Source organism: Podarcis vaucheri (genome assembly GCF_965113315.1).
Source record: "Podarcis vaucheri genome assembly, chromosome: 7".
Lineage (NCBI taxonomy): Eukaryota > Metazoa > Chordata > Lepidosauria > Squamata > Lacertidae > Podarcis > Podarcis vaucheri.
In genome coordinates, this window is record NC_138765.1 from 77165930 (window position 1) to 77188039 (window position 22110).

General features: G+C 48.2%; 1 protein-coding gene across 3 annotated transcripts in view; it reads left to right on the plus strand.

Annotated features, from left to right (window-relative positions):
• The window catches only part of NOC2L (NOC2 like nucleolar associated transcriptional repressor), a 143637-nt gene that overhangs the window by 97196 nt on the left and 24331 nt on the right, over nucleotides 1–22110 (plus strand). For all 3 annotated transcript variants that reach the window (XM_082229940.1, XM_082229941.1, XM_082229942.1), the window contains 4 exons: nucleotides 4557–4696; nucleotides 12490–12601; nucleotides 18508–18621; nucleotides 19758–19859. In XM_082229940.1, coding sequence (XP_082086066.1) covers nucleotides 4557–4696; nucleotides 12490–12601; nucleotides 18508–18621; nucleotides 19758–19859 — 468 coding nt within the window. The remainder of the gene's footprint in view (nucleotides 1–4556; nucleotides 4697–12489; nucleotides 12602–18507; nucleotides 18622–19757; nucleotides 19860–22110) is intronic.

The following is a 22110-nucleotide window of genomic DNA, read 5'->3' on the forward strand; positions in this document are numbered from 1 at the left end:
CAACCTCCTCTTCTCTTCCCTCTCCTTGGGAGTCCTCCGGGCAGCTGCTGATGCCGTCCCTGGTCTCTGAGCTGCCCCCTTGCCCCAAAGAGAGGTGCCGCCTCACGCTACCCCTCAGGGGCCTGGGACTTGCCTGTCCATTCCCAATAGCAAGGGCTGGCTGGGCTCCCTCGCCTGCTAGCTAGCTTGCTTACTCTGAGGCCGCCTCAGCTCCTGGCAACCAGCACCCCATGGCCAGCTCCAGAGGCAACATTCGCCCAGGGAACTTGTAGCCAAGGCTGCTGCAAGAAACATCGGTGCAAGCCTTTGGGAGGCAGAGACGTGAGTGGGCATCAGAGGAGGGAGGGAAAGAGAGACAGAGGCCAGTGTTGCCCGTGGCACCCCTGACCACAATTCAAGACACGCCAGGGTGCCACAGGGGTGGAGCCACTTTCTGTGAGGAAAGATTGCAGCATTTGGGGCTTTTGAGAAAACACAAGTAAGAGGTGACACGGTAAATGAATAGGGAGATGTTTTTCTTCCTGTGTCATAGCACTAGGTGAGATATCTTTGTTCGGTTCTGTGTGGACTCCCACACCAGTCCACTCTGGTCAAGCTGCAGAGAGAGAATGGGAGGGTCGCTTTCCACAACTTCCTGTCCCAGCACTTCCTGTTTCCTGTCTAGGTCCTGAATCTCCCCATTTAGTTCCATTACTCAAGATACACCTCGAGTATAACTTATCGACTGTCTACACACCATACCTTTAAAGCACTTTCTTATCCTCAAGGAATTCTGGGCACTGTAGTTTCACCTAGCAGGAATTGCGGAGTTGCAATTCTCCTTAACAAACTACGGTGCCCATATTTCTTTCAGAAAAAAGGATGTGCCTCAAATGTGCTTTAAAGTTACAATGTGTACGCAGCCTTAGAGAGGCGCTGATATTTTTTTGTTTATCTGTCTCTTGGTCTTTATTGAGGGGGTGGTGGAATAAAAAGAGATATCTCTCACAACAACAGCCTGGCTTTATCAGCTGTCTACTCTGGCGTGTCTTCTGTTGATATATGAAATCTGCATTTCATCGCATTAACTGAAAGCCCCACCAAGTAGCAAAGAAGATTATAGAGTCTCCCCACTTTGTCCTCCCCCCCCCAAAAAAACCCATCTTCTTTTTGGCAACCTGTCATTTGCCCCCATTTTTATATCTGTTGCAGCCTGGGTCCTCCTAGGCCCCTTTAGAGCTGTGTGTCTCCTGTCCCCCCCCCCCCGCCACTCAGCCACCAGAGGAAAAGTAAGATAGGGTGGGAGAGAGCAGGTAATTCCCCCCTATCCCTTTCCATCCCCAGATTGGGGTCTCATCCAGTCTGACGTGGACTTAATGCAAGGCAAATTGCTAATCCCCTCTTTATTGGTGTTTTAAAGTAAACAATACCGACACAGATTAGTGGGTTGATTCACACCCCTGGTGCTTGCAGGGGTTGGTTACCATGTTAAGCCTTCTCTCTCCCCCCCCTGCCCCCCCTTCCCAAAAGATGCTCAGACATGGCAGATAAGCTGAGGAGAGATAACCAAAGTCTAGGACCTTAATTGGATCTGTTTGGCTTCTCAGACCCTCAGCCGTGAGCCAGACAGGACCCAAATCCAGTTAGTTCCACGGTGGGAGAGGCAGTTCAGAGCGAGGGAGGCGCAGATTAAATTTCTGTCGGTCCCGAGTTATTGTTACTGCCCATCTTGATAATGCATCCATTTTACAGTGCAAGTGGCAAATAGGTAAATGATGGGGAAAGACAGAAGCATAGGAAGATGCCTTTATCCTGAGTCAGGCCACTGGTCCTTCCAGCTCAGTATTGAGATTCCTGCATGCAGGGGGTTGGACTAGATGACCCTTGGGATCCCTTCCAACCCTATGGTTCTATAATTGGCAACAGAGTTTCAGGATTTCAGGCAGTAGTCTCTCCCAGCCGTACCTGGAGATGCTAAGGATTGAACCTGGGACCTTCTGCATAAGAACAGGTGCTCTGCCACTAAGCTTCATCCCCAAACTTGGCCCTCCAGGTGTTTTCAGACTAGAATTCCCATCATCCCTGACCACTGGTCCTGTTAGCTAGGGATGATGGGAGTTGTAGTCCCAAAACATCTGGAGGGCCGAGTTTGGGGATGCCTGCCTTAAGACATAGGGAGCTGTCTTAGGCTGAGTTAGATCACTTGTTCCTCTAGTTCTCAGTATGGGCTACGCCAGTGTTTCTTAAAGTTGGCCCTCCAGCTGTTTTGGGACTACAACTTCCATCATCCCTAACCACTGGTCCTGCTAGCTAGGGATGATGGGAGTTGTAGTCCAACAACAGCTGGAGACCCAACTTTGAGTAACACTGGTCTACTCTGACTGACTGAGGCTCTCTAGGGTCTCAGGCAGAAGTCTCTCCCAGCCGTACTTAGAGATGACATTCAAGAAGGAACCTGGGGTTTTTGCATGCCAAATGGATGCTCTGAACATGAGCTATGGCCTTTTCCCCCATGCAAAAGTAACAGGTTTTTTTTTGCACTTGTGTAGCCCATTTTGAGTGTTCATAGCCTTTCCTGCAATATTATGATCTTACGGTGACAACCACATTATGTTTTATGCTTAGGTTTATTCAATATATCCCTCTTAAAAAACCAAAAACCACAAAGCAGTTTACAGCTAAAGTAAGAAAACAAGACAATGAAAATCACGAAAACATTGTTAAAATGGATTTTAACAGTGCAATGCAATATTTATTTACCTATATGTTTACTACATTTGTATCCCACCTTTCCTCAGAGGAGCTCAAGGTGGCGTTTTGCTTGACAATAAAAGAAGTAAATACAGCACAGGTGAACGATAAAGAAGCAGAAATGGAATATAATAATACAGATCTTAAAACAGTATTAAAGCATGAAAACCCAACAGGAATTAAAAACTGCCGAGAGATAATAAATAGACCAATTTGGGAAGGTGTGGGAGGAAAGAAAATGTTTTCTATGAATGCCAGAAACATAACAAAAGTTTTTGGTGTGTTTCGAGTCTAAAGGAATGTGAATGTGAGATATTAACTTTCTGACAGAGGAGCTGTTTGGCAGTCGGATGGCCTGCCTTGGAAGGCGGTGGACTCTCTTTCAATGAAAGTTCTAAGCAGAAGTTCGGTGGTTGTCTGTCAGGGATTCTTTTGCTGTGATCCCTGCATTACAATTCCAGTTCTAGAAGTCTTAACAATTGAATAACCAAGCAAAGGATGTATTGCAAAAAGAAATGGGAATGCAAAACCTACCCCCCCAAGCTCTTGCACACATCTTGCCTCCATCAACCCCATATCTTTAAAGCAGTATCATACCACTTTAAAGAGCCATGGCTTTGCCCAAGGAATTTTGGGGCCCATAGTTTAAGGGTGCTGAGAGTTCTAAAGAGACTTCTATCCCCCCTCACAGAACTATAATTTCCTGAGTTCCCTGGGAAGTGGGATTGACTGTTAAATCACTCTGGGAAGTGTGGCAATGTGAGAGGCATAGGCTACTTTAAAATATGTTTAGGGGGTTCCTCTCCAATCTGGTCAATTTTAAAAAAGAAAAAAGTTATCAGTGGAAGAACCAGCACCCCCAAGTGGCAGAAAAAGTGAGATGGTTCAGGCAGAGTTTAAAAATGCCTAGGATTTTTATTTTTTTTCTTCTAGTGGTGCTGCTTTAATCAGTCACAAAAATGGCAATGGGTGCCAGCCTCCATAATCAGATGTGAGGATGTCCAGTAGTAAGGGATTATGTTATAATTCAGTGACATCTGGAGGGCCACAGGTTCCCTATCTAAAGGTTCATGGGAGCTAGGAGCACCATGCAGGGAGGAGGTTCCATGCTGTGTCTCTGCATGAGTGCCTGCTCTGTCTCTCATTAAGACTGGTTACAATGGGGAAGTGGAAACTGCTCCTCCAGATGTCGTTGGACTCCCAGCTCCCATCAAATCATTGACTTAAGGCAGTGTTTCTCAAACTTCAGCTGATGCTGGACTACAACTCCCATCATCCCTAGCTAGCAGAACCAGTGGTCAGGGATACCGCAAGTTGTAGTCTAAGAACAGCTGGAGACCCAAGTTTGGGAAACACTGAATAACGTATTGGGAGCAAGACGAGGAGATGATAAGAAGTGACAATTGTGCTTTTTTAACTTTGTAAACAGCTTTGAGAGCCTGATGGTCAATAAGCAGGATATGCAATTCATATTTGCATTGATTCTGCATTGCATTTGACATTGTTACATTGGGGTCTGCAAAAGGCATTCTGCCCCTCCCGTGTTCTGCTGTTTTAGTGACGTTATAGTTGCTTCCAGGTTCGGTGCTGTGCTGTTGGGTGCTCGTCCATCGGGAGTTGCCTCTATATCTATTGTATATGTATTTCTGTCATCCCACGAATTCAGTATGTTTTTATAGGAATGTGATTTGTAAATGCAGTTAAATGGTAAATAAATAAATAATATGAATAAGATCCTCTCCCCCCCCTTCAAATTGTATAAATTATGTTTCTTCAGTGCCCTCTGTTAGAAGATCTCTCTATTTACCTCTTTCCTCACCCTTCAGGAAAACTACCAGTCTGTTTACAACTGGCAGTATGTCCATTGCCTGTACTTCTGGTGTCGCGTCCTGAGCACCATCCACCCAAACGACATCATGGAGCCTTTGATCTACCCGTTGACCCAAGTCATCATAGGCTGCATTAAGTAAGTCTTTTGTTTCCTCTGTGTCAGGCTTGCCTTTCGCTTGTTTGCCTTTTGAAACCTATGTGTTCATATCCCACCTTTCCTCCGAGGAGCCCAAGCTGGCGAAGAAAGTTCTCTCTTATGTCTTCTGTTTTATCCTGTCCCCTGTTTCCACTTTATTCTCACAGCAACCTTGTGAGGAAGCTCAGGCTGTGAGTCGCACCCAGTGAGCTTTCTGGTCTAATGGGGAAATCAAATCCTGGTCTCTCAGATCCTAGTCCCACGTTCTGAGTGCTATTCTGTACTGGCTCTTAAAACATACAAGTCCACTCTCAAAATATATTAATTTAGGGAAAGCGGGTGGAGGAAGCGGTCCCTTGGATTCAGGAACAGCACCTGTGGTGGCCATGGCTTCTGCTTCAGTGGGCCCTCGGACCGAGTTCAGCAGGCTCCTCCATCTGGGTCAATTAGCTGAGAACCAGGAAGTGGTCAACTCATCTGCCGCTGGCACTCTAGTCTCTGTCTCAGCTGGGCTCCCTCCTTTCCCAACTCCCAAGGCAATGACATCTCCTGGTTGAACTGCTCATGGACATTGGTCTGCCTTCTGGGCTTCATTTGGAGTTTTGAGAAAGTGACGTAGGTGCCTGTCACGAGATGTCTGCTGGGAGGTGGGTGGCATGTTGCAAAATGGCCACCACGTTAAAAGAGGGGGGGGGGAGAGGAGACAGGACCAACAAAAATAGGGTGGGCAATCCCAATCCCGCACAGCTGCCCTATGGAGGGGGAGAAATCTCCATCAGCCACTCACGGAGGCCACATCTGCACTATGAATTTAAAGCAGTATCATGCCACTTTCAAGAGTCACGGTTTCCTTGAAAAAATCCTGAGAAGTGTAGTTTGTTAAGGGTGCCCAGAGTCGTTAGGAGACCCCCTATTCCCCTCCCAGGGATACAATTTCCAGAGTGGTTTAATAATCCCTTTCCCCTGGAATTCTTGCTCTGTGAGAGGGAAAAGGAGTCTCCTAACAACTCTTGGCTCCTTTAACAGATCATGGTTCCCTGAATGATTTGGGAGAAGCAATGAGTGTTTAAAGTGGTATCATATGGCTTTCAGCCTGTTTTGCAGACAGGGTAAAAAGGAAGCTCTTTGCACCTGCAACGAAAAAGAGGGCAGGCGTCTAATCCTGGCACCGGTGAGATGTGGGCATGTTTAAGGGGGCATGTTCAGTGTTGGAGAGGCTGAGCCCTTGCTGAAATTTTGAGGGCTAATTTACTGAGGCTATTTGTGGGCATTATAGGACATACCAGCGGGCACACTGGTGCACATGGGCACCATGTTGGCAGCTCTCCCTGGGTTAGAACATCATAAACCAGCATAAGCACAAAGTGTCCAGAATGAGTGGTGGCCCCTGAAATGGAGCCGCTTGAGATTTGTTGATGCTCTTGACATATTTCTGCAAACCTATACCTGTATGAAGAACCCTGAATGTTTTTGTTATTTGAAACACACACGTAACACACTCAGGCCCACACCAGCTGATTCCGTGCTTTGGGACCACACTTGGAGGCTAATGGGTGTGCAGTAAATTTTCTAAAACTCCAGCAATCTCCAGAAATCCTGTTAATGCCGTGTCCAGATTGCACGGTTGGTTTAAAAAAAAAAAAAACACACCTACCTTGCTTGCATTTCCAGGCTCCTCTGAGTGTTGATGAAGATAAACAGGTTTAAACGATTTCCAGAGCTCGCCTCTCTCCCCCCTTCAATCTCTCTCTTTCCCTCACCCCCCAAGATGTCTTTCCGTCACTTAAGCGGGGCTTTTAATTGTCCTGCGGACGAGCTGAGGCAGTTTTCCACCTGTCTTAAGCAGATAAATCAGCTGCCTCAGAGGCCTCCCGGAAAGGTGAGCTCAGCAGGTCCCTGGGAGGAGAGGAGCGGAATTTTGCTGGTGACTGTCACATAAGAGGACGGCTCTTGGGATGGTGTGCAAAAGTTGTTTTTTTAAAAAAACAGGCCCTAAAAGCTTTGAAAATGGAGGGTGTTTGTATCTAGAGAGACCAGCTTGAATTTTTAAAAGTTTGCACAAATGTTAGAAATCAGGTATGCTGTTTATTCTAGATGCAGAATATGGATGGAGCATGAAGAGGTCCTTGTTCCATCCATATTCTGCATCTAGAGCAGGGGTCTGCAACCTTTAAGACAAAAAGAGCCACTTGGACCCTTTTTCCGAAGAAAAAAAAAAGCTGGGAGCCGCAAAACCGGGAAGGTGACGTCGGGACAGTGCGTGACTAATGCACGCACCGCCCCCATGCGACGTCACAGCCAGTACAGCACCCGCCACAGTGGGGAGTTTCGGGGCGCACAATGCACCTCCTCCCCTCGCTAGTATCCGCCCTGGAGCCGCAGCAAAGGTGTAAAAGAGCCACATGCGGCTCCGGAGCCGCAGGTTGCAGACCCCTGATCTAGAGTAACCTGTGAAGATTGATTGTTTGCATTTGTACAAACTTTTAAAAAATTCAAACTGGTCTCTTACGAATGTTTAAAAGGGCTGTACCTCAGTCAGTTAGAGCATTTGTCTTGCATGCAGAAGACCCCCAGCTTCAGTCTCTGGCATCTCCAGGTAGACTTGAGAGAGAACCCTGTCTGAATCCCTGGGGAGAGCCACTGCCAGTCAGTGTAGACAGTACTGAGTTGGGTGGACCAGTGCTTTGACTCATTAAGCTTTTCTCTTAAGACATATGAACGGAGGAAGCTGCCTTATATTGAGCCCATCTCAATATACATTGGTCCATCTATCTTGGTATTGTTTACAATGAAGGCAGCAGCTCTCCAGAGATTCAAGCTGGGTTCTCTCCCAGCCCTACCTGGAAAATACAAAGGGCTGAACTTGCAGCCATCTGCCGTGCCTCAAAATGGCACTAAGAAATCGAATAGTTTTCAGATGTAGCTCCTGCAAATTGCTAAAAAGCACCATGAGTTTTCAGCTGAAAACAGCCTTCCAGTGGAGCTCTGGAAATTTGGTTCATCACCTGTCACACGTGAGGGTAAGGTTTGACCCTACAGATGTTTTTGAACTGCACCTCCCATCAGTCCTGGCCATCAACCATGAAAAAACAATAGTGTCATACCTTGGTTGACAAATGCCTTGTGACTCGAACGTTTTAGCTCCCAAATGCTGCAAACACGGAAGTGAGTGTTCCGGTTTGCGAATGTTCTTTGGAACCCAAATGTCTGACATGGCTTCTGATTGGCCGCAGGAGCTTCCTGCAGCCAATCAGAAACCGCGCCTTAGTTTCTGAACGTTTTGGAAGACGAATGGACTTCCGGAACGGATTCCATTCGACTTCTGAGGTACCACTGTGGTACCTCGGGTTAAGTATTTAATTCATTCCAGAGGTCCGTTCTTAACCTGAAACTGTTCTTAACCGGTAGCACCACTTTAGCTAATGGGGCCCGCTGCGCCGCCGGAGCACAATTTCTGTTCCTGAAGCAAAGTTCTTAACCTGAAGCATTATTTATGGGTTAGCGGAGTCTGTAACCTGAAGCGTATGTAACCCGTGGTACCACTGTATTTGATAAAGATCGATTTCTTAATGCCTTTCAGTCCTTACCCCCCTCTACACCACAGTGGCTTTTCACAAGTTGTTGACTTTAAATGTGAGGAGAGGGGTGGAAAAGAAAAGAAAATGGCAACAGATTTTAGAAGGAACGCTTTTGGCTTGTTTTCATTCTAAACCTCGGGTGGTTGAGAAGCGCACCGTGCTGGTAACTTTTCTGCCCAGAAGGTGGCGCTTTGCCCTCGAGAAAGGGAGCCGCGGAAGAAACGAGAGTGGAAGCTAATGCCGTCCGCGGGAGCTCTCTTGCTTCAGGCAGGAACCAGGGCAGAATTTTAAATGTGCTTAAACAAGATAACTAGGCAGCACAGGGGTTGCCGACAGAAGCTGGAATTGACTCCTTTCGCCCGCTGCCTCCGAAGGCCCCCCACCCTCTGGCGCATGGGGGGGTGGGGCTCGTCGGCCTTCGTTTCCTGCGGTTTGACAGAGATTTGAGGGAAGAGTTGTGGGGCAGGAATGTGGGCCTGGGGGTTCAAGAGTGCTGTGTGCGGCTGCCAGAATGGATTTTGGCTGTCGCTGTGTTAAAAAAACAATGCTTTGCCAAGAACAAGTGTTTGTGTGTGTGTGTGTGTGTGTGTGTGTGTGTAGTTAGGACTGAGAAGAATATAAGGGCGGGTGGGGTGGGGGGGGTTGTCTCTCCAAGTTAATCACATATACCCAGAACCACCTTTCTTCTTTTCTCTTCAAATGTTCCATCTTTTTTTCTTTTAAAATGTAATTATTTCTGAGGTGCCTCTTGCTGAAAATACTTTGCCCAAAGATACCCACCGGGCAGGCAGTTTGAACGTGGTTCATTTGTCGTTGGCACCAACCGCACCGCAACCCCATTCAGACATGATGCTAGGCTTGTTCACACATTACCCTGAACACGGGTACAAGCTGTCGCTACATATACAGGCCTTTGTGTGGAAGTGGGCACACTTGCCTAGCTCTGGTGCTGCCACTGTTAATATTTTCTGCAAAGAGCTCAAGGCGGCGTACACCTCCCCCCCCCCACAACAACAACAACAACATTGTGAGGTAGATTTAGCCTGAGAGGCAGCGACTGGCCCAAAGCCACCCACTGATCTTCGTGGCTGAGTGGGGATTGGAACCCAGATTTCCCTAGTCCTACTCCAGCACCCTAACCACTACGCAGCACTTGTTCTGAAATGTAAACAGGCAAGACACTGGTTGAACACTGCGTGTAACTTACTGCACGAGTGTGCAGTTCAACTGTTTTTGTGTCCCCACGTACACAACTGCACACCCCTACTGTCTTCACAGAATTCCAGAATGTTTTAATAAGGTTTTGCCCCACAAATATAACTGCGGCTACTGCTCCTCTTGGTAATTTTCTTGGTTGAGAGTAATGTAGGGAGCTTAGTGTTGCCTACACTGGCTGGCAGCAGATAAACATTTATGCTTTGCGGGTTCTGTGTATAGAGAAGGTGTCTCATTTGCCAACCAGGAACACAGGAAGCTCCCTTTATACTGTGCCAGACCACTGGTCTAGCTAGCTCAGTGCTGTCGACATGGACAGGCTCTCCAGGGTTTTAGACAGCAGCCATTGCCATCCTTACCTAGACATTTATTTATTTATTTGCATTTTTAGCCCACCTTTTTCTCAAAGAGCTCGAAAGTGGTGTACAAGGTTCTCTCCCTCAGGTAGGTTCAGCTGAGAGATTGTGACTGGCCCAAGGCCAGCCAGTGAGCTTCAGGACTGAGTGGGGATTTGAACCCAGGTCCTAGCCCAGGGGTCAGCAAACGTTTTCAGCAGGGGGGCGGCGGTCTACTGTCCCTCAGGCCTTGTGGGGGGCCGGACTATATTTTGATGGGGGGAGGAAATGAACGAATTCCTATGCCCCACAAACAACCCAGAGATGCATTTTAAATAAAAGCACGCATTCTACCCATGTAAAAACACCAGGCAGGCCCCACAAATAACCCAGAGATGCATTTTAAATAAAAGGACATATTCTACTCATGTAAAAACACGATGATTCCCAGACCGTCCGCAGGCTGGATTTAGAAGGCGATTGGGCCAGATCCGGCCCCTGGGCCTTAGTTTGCCTACCCATGTCCTAGTCCAACACTCTTAACCACTATGCCACACTGTCTCTGTGAGTCACAGTAGGCTAGCCTAGTGTTTCCCAAACTTGGGTCTTCAGCTGCTTTTGGATTACAATTCCCATCATCCCTGACCACTGGTCTTCTAGCTAGGGCTGATGTGAGTTGTAGTCCGGCAACAGCTGGAGACCCAAGTTTGGAAAGCACTGAGCTAGATGGATCAATGGTTTGAGTAGATGACAGCTTCCCATGTATTAAAAGAAGGACTGTAGCTCAGTGGAAGAGCATCTGCCTTGTAAGGCGAAGGTTCCAGGTTCAATCACCTTCATCTCTAGATTGGGCTACAAAAGATTCTAGGCCGGAAACCCTGGAGAGCAGCTGCCAGTCAGTGTGGGCAATACTAGCTAGTTGTCCAAGTCGATAGAAAGCAGCTTCTGTGTTCCTCAGGCAACCACCTATCTCGTACTCCAGCCTTTTCCTGTCTCGCAGCTCACCGGTCAGCTGGTCCAGCGACAAACTCTCCTGGCACATACTTCATTCCAGGCCTGTCCCTCGCCACTGGGAAGTTTTTAAGCCGGCTGTCACCTTGCCTCGCTCTCTGAAATTAATGGCCTTGGTTTACAGTAAATCTATACCTTTTAACAGGTTTATCCCCCAATCAATTAATTCCTGTAGAAGGTTTTCGTCATCGCTTTCGCCGGTTGCCAGGTCTCGGGGGGCGGGAAAGTAGATTTATTTCCATAATGGATCCAGTGATAATTATTTCACTATTTGGCGGGTGGGTGGGTGGGGGTGAGGGTGAAGGGGTGGTGTGTGATTTATATGGTGTGGCTGATGCAGTTTCTCGCCCTCGTTGGTTTTTACAATCTCAGCAGTCGCCGTTGCCGTTTTGTGGGGGTGGGAGTGGGGAGCAGTGTGATGTGATTTGCTTCTCAGAACAAGAGCTGTGATCGGGGAATGACTTTGAAAAGTGGGAAGGACTTGCAGAGGGTGTAGAAGCAGGAAGAAAGCTGTGAGTTCCTGTAGATCTCTACGTTTCTTTAAGCGGAGCAGTTGTTCTGGGATGGCGACCCTTGAACTCTGTCCCTGATTGTGCCAGGAATGGGGGAACTCTTGACCAGGCAAGGGAAAATCAGCCCTCCAGATATTTTGGGACTACAACTCCCATCATCCCTAGCTAACAGGACCAGTGGTCAGGGATGGTGGGAGTTGTAGTCCCAAAATATCTGGAGGGCCGAGTTTGCCTATGCCTACTCTTGACATTCCAGATGTTAGGCTCCCAGTTCCCATCATCCCTGGCCATTGGCCATGCTGGTTGGGGTTGATGGGAGTTGAAGTCCAGTAATGCTTGGAGAGCCACAGGTTCCCCCATCCCTGCTTTTACAAGTCTTCAGATCAGCCACTCATGCAGAGAGACGACAGGGAGGCACCTTCTCTGTTGTCTTTTCTGATGCCTGCTATGGACATTTGTATTTCAACCCATCTTCTAAAAACTTTTTTGAAATCTGCTTTGGGCTTGCATGGATTTTACTTTATAGGCTGGTGTAGTTTTTAATCAGTTTTAATATTTATAATTGTTTTTTAAGCACTACTTTTATATATGCAGTAATTTCAGCTGTTTTTATATACATAACTGCTATATATAGATGTCATAATAATAAAAAGGAAATGCTGCATTTCCAGTTTAATAAAATCCAGGGCAGAAACTCGTGCAGAGATGTAACAGGGAGCCACCTTTCTGAGTAGTACTTCCCACTCCCAGAAGCCTCTAGTCCAGGTGTGGGGAACTTCTGGTCCTCCTAATGCGTAAAGAAATAAAAATCAGTGGCTGAGGCCTTACTAGCTTAGTTTCTGCCTCATGGACTTTCAAACCATGCTTTTAACTCCTTAGTGTTCATCCCTGGCTCAAATCAAACCGAAGTAGATGCAAAACTGCATTTTGCTTATGTTCATCCATTGTTGCTGTTCCTTTGCCTTGTCCTTATGCTGGTGGTGGACAAAGTGTGCATTAGAAGGCCTGTAGAAATACATGTGCAGCTGTTCTGCCAACAAATCAGTTCTCAGGTTTGGCTCACATGGAAGAAACCTCTATAGCAGGATTGAGAGTTTTGATTCTGTGGCTGATGACCGTTCTCCTCTTTCTCTCCCTGCTAGGCTGGTGCCCACAGCTCGCTTCTACCCCCTGCGCATGCACTGCGCCCGGGCCCTGACCCTGTTGTCAGAGAGCACTCGGACATTCATTCCTGTCTTGCCCTTTATCTTGGAGGTGAGTGCTCTTTTCACCAGCATGCATGGCGCAGTAATAAAATATAAAGCAGCTTCCTGTGTGTTCAGGACCTCTTCCAGGTGGGCACAGGGTGGACCACCAGCGGCTCTGCTATCAAGACAGCGTCATCCGTGGATTTCAGTGTGCAGGCTGGTCTTTCGGACAAACTGCTCCCAAGTTGGGCTCCGCCTGCAATATTCACTTAAATCGGCATCACACTGCTTTAAACCATTATGGCTTCCCCCAAAGGATCATGGGAACTGTAATCTTTAAACCATTATGTCTTCCCCCAGAGGATCATGGGAACTGTAATATTGTAAAGGAGGTGCTGAGAGTTGTTGGGAGACCCCATTCTTCTCACAGAGCTGCAATTCCCTGGGAAGAGAGGGACTGACTGAGAAAACCACTCTGGGAATTGAAGCTCTGCCAGGGGAATAGGAGTCTCCTAGCAACTCTCAGCACTCTTAACAAATCGCAGTCCCCAGAATCCTTTGGGAGGAAGCTGTGACTGTTCAAAGTGGTATGATGCAGGTTTAAATGTATAGAACAGTCTTGTTTAGGGTTTTCTATGTTAACAGCAAAAGCTTAAATTTGGCTTGGTACCAAAGCAGCAGCCATCTGGCCTGGCGATGAAGAGTTCTGGAGGACTCCAAAGCTTGCACACTGTTTTGAAATGTTGTCGGCCTGATAAAGGTTTAGCTGTAATGTCGATTCTTACAGGTCCAGAATGGCTCCCTCTCTTAAGTTTTGCTTTGCAGTTATTTCAGTTAGTTGGGCTTGGTAACCGGACCCAAGGGGTTGAGCTGAAGGCGGCTGCTATGCTGCCCTCCACATTTGGGACAAATTTTGCGCATCCCCTAGGAATCTGCCCCCTTCCCCAAATTTGAGCTGCAAGCTGCCTCTTGAGAACTGCATCGTGTGGGGCCACATTTACACCATATATAAAAAGTGCTGTGATACCATTTTAAGCAGCCAATGCATGCCCCAAAGAACTATGGGAGCTGTAGAACATTAAAAGGTGCTGCGAGTAGTTAGGAGACCTCCCCCCACTTCCCCCCCCACAGAACTATAGTTCCCAGAATTCCCTGTGAATTGGTTGCTAAAACTGCACAGTATGTGTGCGTGTGAGGGGAGTAGAGATTCTTCCAATAACTCTCTGCACCCTTAACATGCTACAGTTCCCAGAATTACTTGGGGGGTGGGAAGAAGCCACAACTGTCACAAGTGGTATTGCAGTGATTGAAACATGGGTTGCGAATGCGGACTTGGGAGCAAATCCTACAGCGTAACTCAGCTGTGTAGCAACCTCTGTGCAGGATCTGTTGCTTGCATTCATTATGGGGCCCCCTCGACACACTGTCCCGCTTTGCTGTTCCCCCGGCATCTGGCTATTTGTGCTCTTTTAAAGGGAAGGGTGGGAAGGAAAAGGAGAAACGGCAGACGGTGCAAAGTTTGGGGCGGGGAGGGGTGGTGGTTTGGGGAGAGGCCGTTGCCTGGGAATTAGCCAAGCCACCGTGGTTTGCTGGGAAGCAAGAACCCTCCTGTGGTTATTTTTTTATGTCGTTGCAAACGTCCGTTTGTTAACCACATCCTTTCCGCCTGCAGCGGCCAGCGAAGGCCTCCCCCCCCCCCCCGGCACTCTTTCTCTCCGTCTTTCTTTCTCTCTCTCTTTCTCCCGGACCCCTTGCGGCTTCTTGGCTGTTCCCCTCTGTGCATCTGTTTCCTTCCTCCTCTCGCTCCCCGCTTGCGCTGCCGAGCTCCCAGCCCTCAACCTCCGGTAGATAACAGGGTCCCAGCGGCGACGCCTCCTCCCTCGTGGCAAGCCACATATATCAGCCCAGCCGCCCCCGTGGTCTCAGCGTGCTTTTCCTCCTGGCTTCCGCCAGCGACCACATCCGATGGCGCTGGGCTCATGCAACAGGGAGCTCGCCCACGGCGGGTGGGGACGGCGCACATGGACTGAGCGCCTGCGTTGGAAAGATCCTGGTTCATGACTCTTCGCCAAAGACAAGCAGCCCCTTTATAAGAAGGAAGCGTTTGTGTGGGAATAAGCTTCGCAAAATGCGGAACTTCCTTTCAATCTTCTTGTTCCAGTATTTTTGTGAGAAGATAGATAGAGAGATGGATAGATACAGTGGTACCTCAGGTTACATACGCTTCAGGTTACAGACTCTGCTAACCCAGAAATATTACCTCGGGTTAAGAACTTTGCTTCAGGATGAGAACAGAAATCACATGCTGGCAGCGCAGCGGCAGCAGGAGGTCCCATTGGCTAAAGTGGTACCTCAGGTTAAGAACAGTTTCAGGTTAAGAACAGACCTCCAGAACTAATTAAGTTCTTGACCCAAGGTACAACTGTCGATATATAAATATAGACGGTTGGACAGTGTTCTTGAAGCTACAAACATGGGTTTGACCAAGCTGTGGGAGGCAGTGGAAGACAGGAGTGCCTGGCGTGCTCTGGTCCATGGTGTCCCGAAGAGTCGGACACAACTAAATGACTAAACAACAGTATATAGATACGCGCGTGCACACACACACACACACATTCATCCAGCTTAGTTTTGCTCAGGAGCAGACCTATTGAATTCAATGCACCAGGATTAGTCACGTCCATTGATTTCAGTGGGTCTACTCTGAGTAGGATCATGCTGTCCTGACAACAGCAATGTGAGGTAGTTTAGGCCTCTGAGCTGTTGTCCCCACAGCAGCCTGTGAGCTGTTCTTGTCTAAGATTCGCAGGTTGGGAGCGACTAGGCCACTGAAGATGAGCCAGCACCCCCCACTTCCCCAGAAGTTAAGCACTTGTGTCGCAGGCGAGGTCCCGAGTTCAGAGCATATGCTCTACATGCAAATGATGATCAAGTAGGGCTGAGAGAGGCCTCGGCCTAAAACACTGGAGAGTGGCTGCCAGTCAGCGCAGACGATACTGAGCTAGATGGACCCATTGTCTGACGGTATAAGGCAGCTTTCTATGTTACTGTGTTCATGTATTTGATTCCCTCCTCCCTTTCAGAAACAAAACTTGCTACGTGTCAAAAATGGCACACCAAGGAGATCACCACTGCAGAACCCTGAAGTGCTAGTTTTCTCCATGCAAGGACTTAGGTTGTCCAGGGGCAGGGTGTGTGTTTGTGTTTGTGTGTGTGTGTGACCATTCTTTTTTATTTAGACAGGCCTGCTATGTTCCTAAGAGCCAGCCCCATCTTCTGAGGTCACCTTATTTCCACCGTTCAAATGAATTTCTCCGGAATCCTGGCGTGTGGTTTGCATGACAAAGGATGCAATTACTCTTCCCTCCCTGCTGCTCTCATCCTAAAGTAACAGAGGGAAAGGGGCCTTCTGCGGCTCCTCTTTTCTCTAACCGTGCTGCCCCCCCTTTCTGCTTTCCCCCGTGCCCTTGTCACCACCCGCCGCTGACAGCCTGCACGTCTCCTGCCGCCCCTCCAGGTGCTGGAATTCCCCTGGCTCCTGCCACCGGAGATAAGAGTCGTGTCAGTGATGGGCCTTGACAGCCGCCTTGGCTGCTCTGGCGCGAAGAGCACCTGCCCTGTTCCCCCCCCCCAACTGGCGGCTTCTCCCTTCGCTCTCCCTCTCTTGAGGGGTGAGACATGTTTCAGGAGAGGTTGAGTGGGCCTCTGGAAGGGTCTCAGTGTATTGGGTAGGGGGCAGGGCTCAGGGAAGGGGGTCCTACTGTTTATTCTTATTCTTTTTCAGAGGATTTCGTAGAATCGTAGAATTTGGCTCTACTTAAAAGTTTATTATTATTGCTGTTATTAGGATAGGGCTCTGCTCAAAGCTACTGCTGTCAATTATTTACCCCCTGACTTTTGCTCTAAGATCCCAGCAGGGATTGACGACTTTAAATTACAGTATTAAAAACTGTTTAGAACAACTTACAATCAGAAGAAACAAAACAAGGTGGGTCCTTGCTGGGATTCAGTCCTACTTGAAAGGAGATTGAGATTCGGCTCTACTTTACAGCTAATGATTGCTATTATTTTATTATCCGGCTCTGCTTATGTTTAAGAGGATGCTGGAGGGCATTCCTTATTCTTGGGCGGCACTTCGGAAGCTGATTTTATTTATTTATTTCCGTTTAGGGATTGCTTCCTGGAGTGATTTGCTGTATAATAAAAGCATACGTGAAACAGAAATATTTTAAAATTGAAAAAAATGATTGCAATTTTTTAAACGATAAAAACTCTCTCTGTGTGTACATAAATACAGTGTAAAAGAATAACAATGCATACTTAAAGAATCAATTCACACAGACTGCCAAGAGGTTCGTTCCACCGGCAGTATCCCTTGTTCAGACACTTAATACAGGAAGGCAAGTTTGGGTAAATTAAGGTGGGAAAACTTTTCCCCATGTCTCTCTCCCTTCTAGCTCGCCTGCTCCCCCCACCTCCCCATAGGGGGCAGGGCTGCTCTGACAATCTAAAATCCATCTCTTTCCCCCACCGCACTCCTTGGGTGTGTGTGTTTGCAGGGTTGGGATGTAGGAATAAGGAAGGTTAACTGATAAGCTCAGAGAGTCACAAGAGGAGAGACACAAATGCACTCAGCTGACTCTTTAAATGGTGGGTTGCTGATGGATGTGTGGGGGCCCCATTGCTTGGACTCCAAGGGTGGGGGGTGGGAGAGAAAGAGAGGCCCAGGACATGGAAAAGGGAATGAATAGTGATTCTGGAAGATGGAGGGGAGGTGGAATATTGTTCCACCAGGTGTTGCACAGCAAAGGAAGACCCAACATCTGCATACCCTCTGCAGTTTAGCTTATTGAGCTCTGGTGGGGGCAGCTTTGGGCTGCTGTTTGTTCACACAGAAACACACACACACACACACACACACACAGAAACACACACATACCCGGTGCTAGTTATCAAACTGCTTCTGAAATTTAAGGGAGGCTTGAAAAGGAGTTTATGATACAGCACTGTCTGTGTTGTTTGGGGTTTGATTCATTTGTTTGAAATGGCGGGGTTAAGGGGAAGCGAATAATACAGGAAAGCTGCCTTATACAGAGTCAGACCAGTGGCCCATCTAGCACAGAGTTCATTGCACTGACTGCCAACAATTCTGCAGGGGGTTTCAGGCAGGGGACATTCCCCAGCCCTACCTAGAGATGGTGCTCTAACCACAGCAAGCCTTTCATCGCATCTAAAATATTTCTTCGGATCCTTTCTCTACCATAGACCTCACCAGGGTGGCTTTGGGAGAAGGGCACCTGTTTTCTCTGTCACTTCCCAGCCTCACAGGGTCCTTGAGAATTACAGAGCATTGACCCCGCATCATCTCGTAGCCGAGAGCTTTGACTTGGTTGGCCATTCTGCTTGTGCAGCGTGATTCTTTGCTTTTTCTCTTTAACGGCCCCGGAAGTATAACCCAGAAGCAAAACCTTGCCTTAAGTCTGGCTGGCGAGCCAGGTTCAGGCATTGCACTAAACTGCAATGTTTACTCACTCGCCCCAAAGCCAGAGTTCTCGGCTTCCTGTGATGTGTGAATGCAGCTTCTGGGTCACCCCTAGGTGGTGGCAGGGGAGCTTTCAGGAAGTTGGGTGAGGGGCAAAAATTGTACCCTCAGGAACTTTGACACTCTGTAAAATGGCATGTATACCAACAGCTTTGAATGGTGGGTTCAGTTAACCTGGTTTGCTAGAGGAAGATTCTTGCTAATGCAATGGGGCTTTCTCACCCCCCTGGCACACCCTCCACACATCTCCCAAATTCCCTCTGGAGGTTCAGGAGAGTCCCAGGACAGCAAAGGGGGTGATGGTGGGAGAGGAGAGTTGTTCTATCTGACAAGTAGAAATCATTGTGCCATCAGAACGATTATAATAGCATGACACCAAACTCCTTCCTGAGCAAATAGTAAATACTAGATTGTGTCTTTTTATCGCATAGGTTTTCCAGCAGGTAGACTTCAACAAGAAACCGGGACGCATGAGTTCAAAACCCATCAACTTCTCCGTTATCTTGAAGCTCTCCAATGCCAATCTTCAGGAGAAGGCTTTCCGGGTAAGGGGCGGGCTTTGGGGGCAGAGGTGGCGTGGTCCAGCCTCTGGCTTTTTGGAATAGCTGCTTTTGAAATGCCAAATTTATGAAATCCTAATCTTCAATATTTGCTTGTGTGGTTATTTATACTCTGCCCTTCAAAGAAACATTCAAATAACTAGAAGCAGAAGGATTTGGGGGCGGAAGGGGGGGGAGATACTGATTCTTCCCCAGCCCTGCCTGGAGGTGCCAAGGATTGAACCTGAGACCTCCTGCTTCCGAAGCAGATGCTGTACCACTGAGCTGCAGTTCTCTAGGAAAATTTTTAGTTTGAGTACTATAGAATTAGAATTGGGGGGACACCCTGCGGGCAGTGAATACGACTTAACCATAAGCCCGTTTGCACCACCTAATTAATTACGAAACCAAGTCTAATTAAGCATCACCAGAAGTAATTACTATGAGTCATTATACATGTAACGTCTGGACTCTGTGATTTGGCCAGCTGTATGAAAGGTGCAGGTGTCCTTTGATATAAAAGAGCTGAACTGGGCAGAGGGTCTTGGGAGGGCTCACCCGTCTGATGCCCCATCCCACTGTTGTTGGACTCCCAGCACCCATCAGCCCCTACCAGCACAGCCATTGAACAGGCATGATGGGAAGTGTAGTTTAAGCACCACAGCCACCACAGTCTCCTCTCATCGGATGCCGCTCTCCATTACCTGATTGATCATTGGTAACTGGTGATGCTTGAGGTTGAAGCTCAGAGTGGTGCTTTGCGACTGACCTATGATTCTCCTTTTAAAAAGAGCATTAAGTTCCCAGTCCTCATGGTTCTGAAATCAGCGCTCCTTGAAATGGGTGCATAGAAAACTCCTTTGGCCTATCTACACTGAGTGGCAACAGTTCTCCAGGATTTCAGACAGGGGACATGCCTGGCCACACCGGGAGATGCGAGGGCTTGAAGCTGGAGCTTGAACTGGGTTTTTCTGCATGCAAAGAAGATTCCCTACCACTCAGTGCCTGGCTGGGAGATCACCTGGGTGGAGAAGCCATATACTTTGTCTCGAGTTCAGTGGTGGAAGGAAAGCAGAATACAAGCACTTGCTTTTCCTCTCTCTTTCTAACAAGTGCCCCCTCTCCTGCTTTTCCCCACACAGGATGGCCTCATTGACCAGCTATACGACCTGATTCTGGAGTATCTTCACGGCCAGGCCTATACAATCGGTTTTCCAGAGCTCGCCCTCCCAACTATTCTCCAGGTGCGTCCAGGTGTCAAAAAACTAGCCTTGGGTGAAAGGGCACCTCTCTCTCTGGGTTAGCCCTGTCCCTCTATAATGGGGATCCTGACTGAGCTTGTTCCCTGTCTATGATAGTGCAGAGACTTGACAACCTACAGAAGTTTTGCTCATCCAGGAAGTTGTCTGGTTATTAGCGGCGAGTAAACATGCCCCATTTCTGGTCTGCATCACTTTTGTATGTGCTCACCCGTCAGTCCCAAATTCTGCACTAGGAACATAGGAAGCAACCTTATATTGAGTCAAACCATTGGTCTATCTAGCTCAGTGTGGTCTGCACTGATGGGCAGCAGCTCTCCCAAGGATTCAGACGGGGGATAGTCCCTGCCATGCCTGGATCTGAGACGTTCTGCATGCAAAGCATGTGCTCAGCCACTGTCCTACAGCCCTTCCCACAGAATAATAATTGTAGAAGTGGTTTTATTGGGGTGCGACCCAATTAAGTCTTACTCAGAGTAGACCCATTAACTTTAATTGAGCTACACTGAGTAGGGCTAGCCTTTAATTTGCTGAGTTTGTCGATCTTTTATATCTTAGCTTATTTCATTTTATTGTGCTCTGAAGAAAGTTTGGTTGTTTACCATTTATAAAACCACAACTAAATAACTAAGGATTGTGCCCCAATCCTACTCAGAGTAGACCCATTGAAATCTATAGCCATGACTGAATCTGGTTCATTAGTGGGACTGCTCTGAGGAGGATTTAGGCTTGTTACCAACAAAGTAAATAATTTAGTTTGCAGTTTTTCAAAACATTCAAATTCCATGTGGAAATTTTCATTTAAATACATTTTTTTAAAAAGTTGCATTTTCTCCCCAAGTGTCCACTTCTAAATAGCAGCCATCCAGTTCAGAATTGCCTACTTTGACTGATAAGGTTTCAAGCAGGGGACGTTCCCAGCCTTACTTGGAGATGCTGGGGATTGAACTTGGGACCTTCTGCATGCAAAGCAAATGCTCTACCACTGAGCTACGGCCGTTTCTGAAAGTGACGTGTTTTCAAAAATGTCCTCACTGCTTCCCATTCTGCTTGGGTGGGAGCCCTGTCTGCAGCAGTGCTGTTGGGGGAACGCCTTTCCTTTCCACTCTCTTAAAGACGCCTCTGCAGGGCTTTGCCTTTCCTGGAATTCCACCCCCTGCACCCCCTCCCTCTGGGCGTGGGGTTGGACTCCCATCCTGGCCTGCTTCATTCACGAAACGTGGCTGTAGCCTGGAAGGATCTCCAGAGGAGACTTTTACAACCTTCTAGGGAATCAGGCTGTAGTGGGCAGAGGAGAGGGAACGTTTGGTTTTTAACCCCTGGACCCTTTGCCCAGGGACCCTGGGGTGGTCCTGCTTGCCCCAGAAGGTTGTTTGTAGGGAAGGAACAGCTTGCCTGTCCTCCTTCAATCTCTGAGGATAATCTGAGCTGGCTGGCTGTTTGGAGCAACCAGGGGGGATGCTTGCAATTAGCACGAACACGCAGGCTTCGAGCTTCATCCCCATCCGTATGCCCTGGGGGAAAAGACTGTGAGAGACAGAGAGAGAGAGAGGGGGGGAGTGGGAAGGAAGCAAGGAGAAAGAATGTCTTAAGGAAAGAATTTGGGACCCTTCATTTGGATGCTGAGCTGGCTTTGTGTGTAGCAAAGTTCTGTGTCTGTGTCCAGTGCTTGGCAGCTGCTGTCAGATCCAGACGCCCCTGCCCTGGTCACTTAAAGGTAAAGGGACTGCTGACTGTTAGGTCCAGTCGTGGACAACTCTGAGGTTGCGGCGCTCATCTCGGTTTACTGGCCGAGGGAGCCGGCGTACAGCTTCCGGGTCATGTGGCCAGCACGACTAAGCCGCTTCTGGCAAACCAGAGCAGCGCATGGAAACGCCGTTTACCTTCCCGCCAGAGCGGTACCTATTTACTTAACTTGGGTGGCTTTAACTAGCAAACTGGAGGTTAAACTAACCCCTTCCCAGCCCCGGGAGGTGAACAGGGAGTGTTCACACGACGCAGCTACGCACTGCAGCTGACGCACTAATGTCACACAGTTTGAAAGCTCTGGGTTAGAGTGTTGGACTAGGGCCTGGGAGATGAGGGTTCGATTCCCCACTCGGCCATGAAGCTCATGGTGGGGTGACCTTGTGCCAGCCGCTACTTCTCAGCCGTACCTACCTCTCAGGGTTGTTGTGGGGATTAAATGAGTGGGAGAGCTGTTGTAAGCCGCCTTGAGCTCCGTTGGGGGGGGCGC